The following is a 12,754-nucleotide window of genomic DNA, read 5'->3' as shown; positions in this document are numbered from 1 at the left end:
ACGTTACCACTAGATTGTTAGAACATCATCAAAAGGTTTCAAAGGTGCGTCAATATCTTGTTGAATGTTGAATGTAATCGGTCCACGTATGATATTGATTGAAGAATTCTGGAAGCCTATCGCACAGCACGAAGCCTATTGCAGCAGAGACATTTTTAAAGGAGTTAATTATAGATGTATATATGAAATTGTAAATAGGCTAAGTATTGTATATATGGAAAATTTTCGATATAATTTTTAAGATATCCCATAGAATTGTTCAAATTTTGGTCTCCGGGAAATGCAATTATATACTATTTTTATCCTTAAACATTCTGAGATACAATTTTACGCTGATGACAAACGTAAATTTCGAAAAAAGTTTTGTTTCAATTGTCGAAACTAATTATAATTGGACAAAATATTTTCTTCCTCATTTAACCCTTTAAATTCCTCCCTTGCTGGAAGAAGAGGGCACTTTGCTTCCAAGGTCAGGGTGTTCTTCGCGCGGAAGCTGAGCCAAAAATTGAGCACTTACGCTCATACCTACAAATGACCATGATAAATTTCTTTTTATTGCGAAGCTCAATCTTATGACTCCGCGGATCTTGCACGCTCAGTTAACCGACAATTACCTTTTCGATTGGAAGCTTTGTCAAAAATAGGTGATTGCTTCCCTAGGAGCAATGTTCTTCTCACCTATGGTTGTGAAAAAGCTAAGTCAGTTTAATCTGAAATTTAATCTGAAATTGTTATATTGACAATACAATCGTTTTCGCTATACCTAGCATCATCCGGTAAAAGACAAATTAAAATTATTTTATTTACAATTTAAGTTATTTAAAAATTTAATGGCTGCAGATCCATCTGTGTTGGGCAGACACACAGAAGCGTTACCATTAGATTATCAGAACATCAACAAAAGGATTCAAAGTTGTGTCAATATCTTGTTGAAAGTTGAATGTGATCGCTCCACGTATGACTTTGAATGAAAAATTCTGGAAGCCTGTCGCACAGCATAAAACCTCAAAACTATTGGAGCTATTCACATCAGCGAGTAAGAGCCGGGACTAATCATACTCGTTGAATAAATTGGGCGGTAAATCACGCTTAAGTATTGATTCCTATCATAATTTTGACTTGGGAAAAGAAAAATAGGGCAAAAGGATTTTGCGCATGACAAATAAAATTTGCAAAAGCCCATAAGGGAGATATTTTGGGTTTGGGTGAATTCGTAAATACCCTAGAGATAAAAACACAAGACCAAAATAGAAAAAAATTGGAGCAGGGACGTTTTTAAAGGAGTTAATTAAAGATGTATATATGAAATTGTAAATAGTCTAAGTATTGCAAATATGGAAAATTTTTGATATAATTTTTAAGATAGTCCATAGAGTTGTTCAAGTTTTGCTCTCAGGGAAATGCAAATATATAATATTTATATCCTTAAACATTTTGCGATACAATTTTAAGCTGAAGACAAACGTAAATTTGGAGAAGGTTTGTTTCAATTGTAAAAACTAATTTTAATTTGACAAAATATTTTCTTCCTCATTTAACCCTTGGAATTCCTCCCTTGCTGGAGGAAGAGGGCACTTTGCTTCCAATGTCATGGTGTTCTTCGCGCGGAAGCTGAGCCAAAGTTGAGCACTTACGCTCATACCTACAAATGACCATGATAAACTTCTTTTTATTGCGAAGCTCAATCTTATGACTCCGCGGATCTTGCACGCTCAGTTAACCGACAATTACCTTTTCGATTGGAAGCTTTGTCAAAAATAGGTGATTGCTTCCCTAGGAGCAATGTTCTTCTCACCTATGGTTGTAAAAAAGCTAAGTCAGTTTAATCTAAAATTTAATCTGAAATTGTTCTATTGACAATACAAACGTTTTCGCTATACCTAGCATCATCCGGTAAAAGACAAATTAAAATTATTTTATTTACAATTTAAGGTATTTAAAAATTTAATGGCTGCAGATCCCTCTGTGTTGGGCAGACACACAGAAGCGTTACCATTAGATTATCAGAACATCAACAAAAGGATTCAAAGTTGTGTCAATATCTTGTTGAATGTTGAATGTGATCGCTCCACGTATGACTTTGAATGAAAAACTCTGGAAGCCTGTCGCACAGCATAAAACCTCAAAACTATTGGAGCTATTCACATCAGCGAGTAAGAACCGGGACTAATCATACTTGTTGAATAAATTGGGCGGTAAATCACGCTTAAGTATTGATTCCTATCATAATTTTGACTTGGGAAAAGAAAAATAGGGCAAAATGATTTTGCGCATGACAAACAAAAATTGCAAAAGCCCATAAGAGAGATATTTTGGGTTTGGGTGAATTCGTAAACACCCTAGAGATAAAAACACAAGACCAAAATAGAAAAAAATTGGAGCAGGGAGATTTTTAAAGGAGTTAATTAAAGATGTATATATGAAATTGTAAATAGTCTAAGTATTGCAAATATGGAAAATTTTTGATATAATTTTTAAGATAGTCCATAGAGTTGTTCAAGTTTTGCTCTCAGGGAAATGCAAATATATAATATTTATATCCTTAAACATTTTGCGATACAATTTTAAGCTGAAGACAAACGTAAATTTGGAGAAGGTTTGTTTCAATTGTAAAAACTAATTTTAATTTGACAAAATATTTTCTTCCTCATTTAACCCTTAAAATTCCTCCCTTGCTGGAGGAAGAGGGCTCTTTGCTTCCGATGTCATGGTGTTCTTCGCGCGGAAGCTGAGCCAAAGTTGAGCACTTACGCTCATACCTACAAATGACAATGATAAACTTCTTTTTATTGCGAAGCTCAATCTTATGACTCCGCGGATCTTGCACGCTCAGTTAACCGACAATTACCTTTTCGATTGGGAAACCTTGTCAAAAATAAGTGATTGTTTCTATAGGAGCGCAGTTCTTCCCACCTATGGTTGTAAAAAAGCTAAGTCAATTTAATCTAAATTTTAATCTGGAAATGTTCTACTGACAATACAAACGTTCTCGCTATATCTAGCATCATCCGGTAAAAAGCATGTTAAATTATTTTTTTAAAATATAAATGATTTGAATTCACAAAAAAAACAAAAAAGTAAAAGAGGAGGTTTTCGGAATAATATTTTGCAGTAAAAACAAAAATTTCTGAAATTTCGTTTCCGAGTCCTTTTTTACTTTCCTATTCAAGATTGTTGTGTTTAGGTTTTTATGAATTCCCAAATATTTTTTTTTGTTTCTTAAACCCTTTTGTAATATTTCATTTTTTCACGTTCTAATTCGCTAAAATGTTATTTTGTTATATCCTGGCCAACTGGTGAGCCCTTTTTTGATGCCCTGCCATTCGCTAGGTTACATGTGTTCAAGTTTGCCCGACATAGGTGGAAAGTGCATAAACCACATGTTGTTTCTTATACCACGTGCAATCTTATATTCTGCTCAAAACCGGACTTGATTGATGGTAAACAGGTTTTTATTTTCCGTGTTGTGTAGATCACTGTAAGAGTTGATATCTTTTGCAGATTTTTTTTGAGTCTAATGCTTAAATGGCCTCCATACTGTAAGAAAAGCTATTTCTCTCTGCTTAAGCTTATCGTTTGGCTTGTTTTCCGCTGCTGTTCTTGTTGTCTTTTTATAGTAAACTAATATTTTTTCAATAGAATCTTTTCTCTTTGCTCCCTCCAGTTACAGAGCACAAGCAATTATATAGTAAATCATTATATAAAACAATAGCACGTTTGTCTTGGGGCGCAAATAATATGCGCCCACAAAACGGCGGGAAAAACGGGCTGCGGGCTAAAACGGAAAAGATCCCAATAGTTTTAACAACGCCTGAAAACCAATTTTTGGGACATTGATTTTTTTCAATATACAATCCTTGATCTATATGGTTTTCTTCAAAGAAATGCCAGTTGCTTGTAGATCGAAACAGCCTCTGTATTGTACTTTCTACAATAATTCTGTTATGCTGGAGTGAAGCGCAGGTATGGAAGTTTAGAAGCGTTCCAGTGTTTGCTGGCTTCTGGTACCATATACAATAGACTTTTCTCTATTCATCAACGTAGACTTTCATGTCCAGGATCCAGGAAAATTTGTCCATGTTTTGCATCCATTTTTCCTATTGTGAATTCTAAATTTCTTGCAAATTGTAGTCTAGTCGAAGCAAAGTATTAGGGTCATATTTTACTTTGCAAACTATATCATCTACGCTTCTTTCAAATAGTTTTCTAGTTTGGTCACCAGTTCGTGCATTTTCACATTCAGAGTCTCTCCAAACAATATTTTTCAATTTTGCGTATTGGTCCTTACTCAATTTTGACATTTTAATTGATACTTGCTCTCACATTTTTCGCACTTGAGACCTTGCTACTCCAAATTTATCTTAGGAAAGGTGAGACATTTTTATTAGAGTTTTTTTATTCCTCCCAATCTTATCTCATCCTATCCTCAACACCTTCATTAATTTGAAGAACACCTCCGCACGTCCTACTGCCGCTCTCTGACTCTCCGGTTTCTCAATCCGCACGGCGATTTTACGAATATGCATCCGCAAGTGGGTACATATTATCCACGTCTTTACATATTGGTCCTTATTAATATTGACATTTTATGTGATACTTGCTCTCACATTTTTCGCACTTGAGACTTTGCTACTCCAAATCACTCTTAGGATAGGTGAGACATTTTTATTAAAGTTTTTTTTTCCTCCCAATCTTATCTCATCCTATCCTCAACACCTTCATAAATTTGAAGAACACCTCCGCACGTCCTACTACCGTTCTCTGACTCTCCGGTTTCTCAATCCGCACGGCGGTTGTACGAATATGCATCCGCAGGTGCCTACATATTATCTGCCTGGGTCAAGACATTGACGCGAGTGGCCTTTAGTGGTCCAGGTTCGCAGCTCTAAATGAGTTAGAGTGCGTTGTCTTTAAAATTGAACTATAATGCCCCCCCTAATTACGTTGTGCAAAATATGGCACGTTGGCCTGGGGTGTGCAGATAATATGCACCCACTAAACTTGGGGGCACAGAAGTTTCCGTTTCTGCCCACCCTCAGCATATTGGGTGCATATTGTTTGCATCCCCCAGACGCATGTGCCATATTTTAACATGCAACCATATAGCTGAGTTTTTTTATTCCCTCCAAGTTTATATAATCCAGTAGATTACCAAACGGAGTACGCTGCTTTGCTGATCGCATGCGCTCTTCGTGAGGTTAAGTAGCGACCAAATGCTCATCTCACGCAAGAACATATAACACTCGATCAACGAGCCGCACGCTTGAAAACTATTTAATTGCGTAAGAAGGGTCTAAAGGAAAGCCTTCAGGTCGAGCAACGCCACGAAAGAGAAATGAATTTGGGAAAAGGAAACTCGAACTGGCTCCCAGCTCTATTGCTTAAACGTTACGGTTTTACACTAACGAAGTCCAAATTTAGAGACGTTCTCTGCATTAGAAATAACATTGAGGCCAAAAACACGCCCATTAATTGTCCATGTGGTGAAGCGTTTGCCCTATCACATTCTCTCCATTGTGCGAAGGGGGGTATACACACATGGGGCGTAACAAGATCCGCGAAGCATTTCCTAATATCATGCATGACGTTTTCTATGATGTAGAAGTTGAGCTGACTCTTCAGTTGCTTCAAGGCAAGTCCTTTATACACAAAACTAGTAGTACTGAACAAAACGCGCGACAAGACATTGACGCGAATGGCCTTTAGTGGTCCAGGTTCGCAGCTCTAAATGAGTTAGAGTGCCTTGTCTTTAAAATTGAGTTATAGTGCCGCTCCTAATTACGTTGTGCAAAATATGGCACGTTTGCCTGGGGTGTGCAGACAATATGCATCCACTAAGCTTGGGGGCACAGAAGTTTCCGTTTCTGCCCACCCTCAGCTTATTGGGTGCATATTGTTTGCATCCCCCAGACGCATGTGCCATATTTTAACATGCAACCATATAGCTGAGTTTTTTTATTCCCTCCAAGTTTATATAATCCAGTAGATTACCAAACGGAGTACGCTGCTTTGCTGATCGCATGCGCTCTTCGTGAGGTTAAGTAGCGACCAAATGCTCATCTCACGCAAGAACATATAACACTCGATCAACGAGCCCCACGCTTGAAAACTATTTAATTGCGTAAGAAGGGTCTAAAGGAAAGCCTTCAGGTCGAGCAACGCCACGAAAGAGAAATGAATTTGGGAAAAGGAGCCTCAAACTGGCTCCCAGCTCTATTGCTTAAACGTTACGGTTTTACACTAACGAAGTCCAAATTTAGAGACGTTCTCTGCATTAGAAATAACATTGAGGCCAAAAACACGCCCATTAATTGTCCATGTGGTGAAGCGTTTGCCCTATCACATTCTCTCCATTGTGCGAAGGTGGTATACACACATGAGGCGTAACAAGATCCGAGAAGCATTTCCTATTATCATGCATGACGTTTGCTATGATGTCGAAGTTGAGCTGACTCTTCAGTTGCTTCAAGGCGAGTCCTTTATACACAAAACTAGTAGTACTGAACAAAACGCGCGACAAGACATTGACGCGAATGGCCTTTAGTTGTCCAGGTTCGCAGCTCTAAATGAGTTAGAGTGCCTTGTCTTTAAAATTGAGTTATAGTGCCGCCCCTAATTACGTTGTGCAAAATATGGCACGTTGGCCTGGGGTGTGCAGATAATATGCATCCACTAAGCTTGGGGGCACAGAAGTCTCAGTTTCTGCCCACCTTCAGCATATTGGGTGCATATTGTTTGCATCCCCCAGACGCATGTGCCATATTTTAACATGCAACCATATAAATGAGTTTTTTTATTCCTTCCAAGTTTATATAATCCAGTAGATTACCAAACCGAGTACGCTGCTTTGCTGATCGCATGCGCTCTTCTTGAGGATGAGTAGCGAGCAAATGCTCATCTCACTTAAGAACATATAACTCTCGACCAACGAGGCGCACGCTCGAATACTATTCAATCAATTAAGAAGGATCTTAATGAAAGACTTCAGGCCGAGCAACGCCACGAAAGAGAAATGTGTTCGGGAAAAGGAGCCTCGAACTGACTCACAGCTCTACTGCTTAAACGTTGCGGTTTTACAGTAACGAAGTCCGAATTTGGAGACGGTCTCTACAATAGATTTAACATTGAGGCCGAAAACACGCCCATTAATTGTCCATGTGGTGAAAAGTTTGCACTATCACATGCTTTCCATTGTGCGAAGGGGGGTATACACCCATGAGACGTAACGAGATCCGAGAAACATTTCCTAATATCATGCATGACGTTTGCTATGATGTCGAAGTTGAGCTGACACTTCAGTTGCTTCAAGCCTATTCCTTTGTACACAAAACCAATGGCACTGAAGAAAACGCGCAACAAAACATTGACGGGAATGGCCTCTGGTGGTTCAGTTTCAGCCGTTATTTCAACGTGAGGATCTTTAACCAAGTTGAATCATGATTTGTTGAAGTGCCTGAAATATGAGCAACGAATACTTGAATTCGACAAGGGTAACTTCGTTCTGCTCGTGTTTTACTGCATACGGGAGCAGGACAGTCCGCAACGCGCACAGTAAAACAACTAGCTAGCGAAATTGTTGAAAAGAAAGCCGAATCATACTCGGACGCAATAACATACATACGCACGAAAATAAATTTTGGTCTTCTGCAAGTGCTATCATATGCGTCAGAGGGTGCCGTGGTCCGAAGCGGCCGACCGACATTGACAGTTCTTGCAGCGCCACAGAGAGGGAGGGGACAATAGATTCATAACAAATTAGTTTATATAGAAATTCAATTCTTTTGACGCAGCTCTAAAAGAGTTAGTGCCTTGTCTTCAAAATTGAGTTATAGTGCCCCCCCCCAAGTGCGTTGTGCAAAATATGGCACGTTGGCCTGGGGTGTGCAGAAAATATGCACCCACTAAGTTTGGGGGCACTGAAGATTCCGTTTCTGCCCACCCTCAGCTTAGTGGTGCATATTGTTTCCGTCCGCCAGAAGCACGTGCCATAATTTAACATGCAACCACATAGTTGAGTTTTTTATTCCTCCCAAGTTTTTATAATCTTCAACACCTTCTTAAATTTGAAAAACACCTTGCATGAGATTAACAAACGGAGTACGCTGCTTTGCTGATCGAGAGCGCTCTTCGTGAGGATGAGTAGCGAGCACATGCTCATCTCACGCAAGAACATATGACACTCGACCAACGAGTTGCACGCTTGAATACTATTCGATCGCGTGAGAAGGATCTTAAGGAAAGCCTTCAGGCCGAGCAACGCCACGAAAGAAAAATGTGTTCGGGAAAAGAAGCCTCGAACTGGCTCACAGCTCTACTACTTAAACGTTACGGTTTTACACTAACGAAGTCCGAATCTAGAGACGGTCTCTGCATTAGATATAACATTGAGGCCAAAAACACGCCCATTTTTTGTCCATGTGTTGAAACGTTTGCCCTATCACATGCTCTCAATTTGTGCGAAGGGGGGTATACACACATGAGGCGTAACAAGATCCGAGAAGCATTTCCTAATATCATGCATGACGTTTGCTATGATGTCGAAGTTGAGCTGACTCTTCAGTTGCTTCAAAGCGAGTCCTTTATACACAAGACTTGTAACACTGAAGAAAACGCGCGACAAGACATTGACTGGTGTGGCCTATGGTGGTCCAGGTTCAGCCGTTATTTCGACGTGAAGATCTTTAACCAAGTTGAATCATGAGTCGTTGAAGTGCCTGAAGTATGAGCAACAAATACTTGACGTCGACAAGGGTAAACTCGCTCCGCTCGTGTTCTGCATGTGGGGAGCAGGACAGTCCGCAACGCGCACTGTAAAACAACTAGCTAGCGAAATTGTTGAAAAGAAAGCGAATCATACTTGGACGCAATAACATACATACGCACGAGAGTAAATTTTGCTCTTCTGCAAGTGCTATCATATACCACAGAGGGTGCCGTGGTCCGAAGCGGCCGACCGACATTGATAGTTCTTGCAGTGCCATAGAGCGGGAGGACACTAGATTCATAACAAATTAGCTTATAATGAAATTCAATTTTTTTAACGCAGCTCTAAAAGGGTTAGTGCCTTGTCTTTAAAATTGAGTTATAGTGCCCCCCTCAAGTACGTTGTGCAGAATATGGCACGTTGGCGTGGTGTGTGCAGATAATATGCACCCACTAAGCTTTGGGGCACAAAAGTTTCCGTTTCTGCCCACCCTCAGCTTAGTGGGTGCATATTATTTGCGTCCCCTAGACGCACGTGCCATATTTTAACATGGAACCGCAGCTGGTGCACAAATAGAAAAAATCCCGGCTTTGTTTAAACTTGTCCCAATAGTGAGCAAATGCTCTACGAAATTGTCCAAAAGGCACAAAATGGATCAAGGAGAAAACACCCGAAGTCCACGGGTCCTTTTGACTAACCACCTTCCTCAACATCCTTATCTAGAATGCCAGAAGTATATTCGAATATGACCGACGAACCTCTTTCTCCAATGCCATAACAGTAGCAAATCATTTGCCTTACAGAAACGTGGCTGACTGAAAGTATCAGACAGTGCAACTTTCCTCGCAACTTTACAATACACCGAAAAGACCGACCAAGTGCAAAGGGGCTACAACGAATCAGACCCTTGCACTTGGCGTCTCTTGTGTGGCTGCAATAACTGTAGAGACTTGAAGAAACTCATCTTTACGTAAATAACAATAAATTTTGAGCAACTCAATAACCGGGTTTTATGCGAATCCGTGGATTACTTTATCCTAAATCCTTTGTTATTATTATTATTGTTATAGTTTGGTTTACGGAATGAATAAAAGCCAGAAAAAATTCAGTTGTTTTCAGGAAAAGTTTGAGCGCAATCATGGAAGTGCTGCAGCCGCGTGTAGCTGGAAAGTTTATATCATTGAACGCCGATTATGTTGACGTGGATTACACTGCGATTAGAGATCGTGCCAAAATTATTTTGCCCGAAATGAAGAAAAAGTCTTTTGATGCGACCATTTACTCTACTCATGAGTGCCATCCGCAGCCCCATAGCACAGACGCAGCTCAATGGGTGTTTCTCATAGACTGTCTGAACTTCTCATTTTGGACTGACTCTGAAGAAAAGTTCAAAATTAGATACAAAGGAAATGATTACACAGGTTATTATGCGTTGTGTGCTGCTATTATACGAGCTATCGAAGAGGGTCTACCAATACTAGATGCCAAATTTTGTTCTGAAATTACTGAAGCACAAGTCAATGAAATATTTCACTCCTCAACCAGTACGGAGGTACCACTTTTGCAAAAGCGGATTGAAATTATACAGGAGTTTGGATCTGTATTGCTTGAGAAATTTGATGGAAAGTTTGAAAATGCTATCAAGCAGTGTTCAAATGATGCACTGAAGCTAGTTGATATGATTGAAGAAAATTTTCCTTGTTTTCGTGATTCAACTATTTATAACGGAAGCAAGGTGAAATTTCTTAAGCGGGCTCAAATTGTCGTAGCTGACCTTCACGCTTGCTTCCATGGGAAAGGCTTCGGACTTTTTGATAATATCGATCAGTTGACAACCTTCGCAGACTATCGAATACCTCAATGTCTTGCTTATTTTGGAATCTTGAAGTACAAACATGAATTGATTGAAATTTTGGAAAACGAAATTGAAGCTGGTGGTCTGTACGAAGCCGAGATTCGAGGATGCACAATACACGCTGTTGATGCTTTGGTGGAGGCTCTAAAAAAGCTGAAGCAAGAAGAAAAACCAAAATACGATAACGTAACTCTAAACGCTATGGTCGTTGATTTCTTTCTTTGGGAATATGCTCGGGAGCACAAAGCCAAAGTATCAAAACATCCGTTTCACAGAGTTCGTAGTCACCTGTATTAGGTGGCAAAGAGAACCCTACAAATATATCTAACTCAGGTCAATTTCACATGTTGGATTTGAAATATCATTTCTGTTTCATCTGGCTGTAATCACCAGAGATCGCCACAATCCAGGTCACACATTGCAAATTAATCTGGGAATTAATTTAAAAATTTTGTCCAAATGTTTTCAAACTGCGTTTTGCGTCAACGGCTAATAATGAAGCAGACTTAATTTTCAGAGTTAATTTTGGTGAGATTCTGGGCCCTGATTTTTAATTTGAATGGTTATCTTATTTTCGCAGTTTTCAAAAACTACGGTCGAAGTCGGTACATGCATATGATGCTTCTACTGTTGTATATCGGTGAAGTAAGACGGAGTTTAAATCCAATAGCTTCCTTAGGTGTGATCGATCGTATTTTTGTAGTTTCAAATTCATTTAACAGAGAAAAGCAATCGGTCTACTTTCTTAAATTAATTCCTCTGCAAATTTTTTGTGGCCAAAAAAAACTTCCGTGGAAATTTCGTGAAACGTAAGTATGAGGATAATCATTATGGATTTTATTCTAGTCTAATATCTAGTGGCTTAGACGCCATTGAGAGTCCCTCTCTCTCTCTCTCTCGCTCTCCACTCTACTGTAACTACGTTCATATTGCCGTGATCCAATTAATGAGTTCAATCTACTCATAAATGGATTTGCTAAATGAATTCGTCATATTTGTCGCAATAAAGCTGAAAAAAATTAACAACAGACTTAGCTGGCAAAGAAAACAAATAAAATTGAAAACAGCAGCATGAGATCTTAATTTACGGAAGAAGGTCTTTACAAAGTACAAAGAAGAGGCTATACAGAAGTTTAACTTATTTTGAATAGAAACAAATTTCTGCAAGCATTATTAAAATCAAGCTAAGGTTGCAGGGACCAATGAAAATTTGACTATAAATAACAATGGCAATCGCTAGGTTTCCCGAAACCATTCAAAAAATCTTTATACAAGATCTTAGACCTGTTTAGGTTGTTTTCATGGCATCCAATTTCAAGCTTTCTAAATCTGTCGGACAAATCTGGAAAACTGAAGTGAGCTGAATTAGGTTTTTATCTGCGTGCATAGAGAAAGAAGGCAGAGAAACTTTCCTGTGTAACGAAACTTTAGGTCGCTGCTATATCAGATGCGGTTCCGCAAAGTTCAGGTCAACAAGCATGGGGTGTTTGGAGGGACAAATTTCTTGGATATGGTTGTGATTTTACAGCGTTCCTCATTTTTTTGTTGGATCATGCCGGTCGTCTGTTCATTAGTTTCGGTAGACTGCAAGTGTCTTTAGTGCTAATTTTGGCAAGTAATCTCTAATATTTTGCCAGCCTCTGCTGGAAAAAGATAATGATAGAGCAATAAAAATGTTCGTACAGGCCGTGAGGAAGTCCTCTAGTAATCGATGGTTTAATTTCGAATTCAGAGAAAGATACCGCATACAATTCAAAATACCTGAAAATTTTCTAGCTACCGGTAGGGGAGGGGATAGTGGTCTAAATATCTTAAAACCTGAAGACGGTTCACACGAATACAACAGATCGAATGCAGCTTTCGAGTGCACTATCTATACCGCTCCCTGAAGAAGCAAAGAATCCACTCATTAAAGCTTAAATAAGAAGGGTGAATGAAAACACTGAATCTCAACTTGAAAAGAAAACTGAAAAATTGTCAGTGAAATAAGTGAGACATGCTCTCAATTGTCCAAAAGACGGCTGTGGAAAATTTATGTTCAAGAACGCGTCTTTTCTCCGCCTCACATCATCGCATGCACAGGGCCAACAACCTTCTCTGGTAATAGAAGTCGACTTTGCTCGTCTAAGGAGTTACATCTTATACACCCGAGGCTCTTGGACGCTTAGAGGGTGTGATATTGTCAATATTTCAAC

At 39.2% G+C, this 12,754-nt stretch overlaps 2 protein-coding genes across 2 annotated transcripts in view; both read left to right on the top strand.

Moving 5' to 3' along the window:
• LOC142336458 (sodium-dependent serotonin transporter-like) overlaps positions 1–12,754 on the top strand; it is a 526,993-nt gene that overhangs the window by 56,671 nt on the left and 457,568 nt on the right. The gene's annotated exons all lie outside the window — the stretch shown is intronic.
• Positions 9,319–11,019, top strand: LOC142337285 (queuosine 5'-phosphate N-glycosylase/hydrolase-like). Its single transcript, XM_075386471.1, has one exon. It carries the CDS (start codon positions 9,843–9,845, stop codon positions 10,854–10,856), a length of 1,014 nt encoding a protein of 337 aa, XP_075242586.1. The 5' UTR covers positions 9,319–9,842; the 3' UTR covers positions 10,857–11,019.

The sequence above is a fragment of the Convolutriloba macropyga genome, chromosome 3 (genome assembly GCF_964194025.1).
Source record: "Convolutriloba macropyga chromosome 3, txConMacr16.3, whole genome shotgun sequence".
Taxonomy (NCBI): Eukaryota; Metazoa; Xenacoelomorpha; order Acoela; family Convolutidae; genus Convolutriloba; species Convolutriloba macropyga.
The sequence above is the reverse complement of the archived record's forward strand: the minus strand, read 5'-3'. Positions and strand labels throughout refer to the sequence as shown.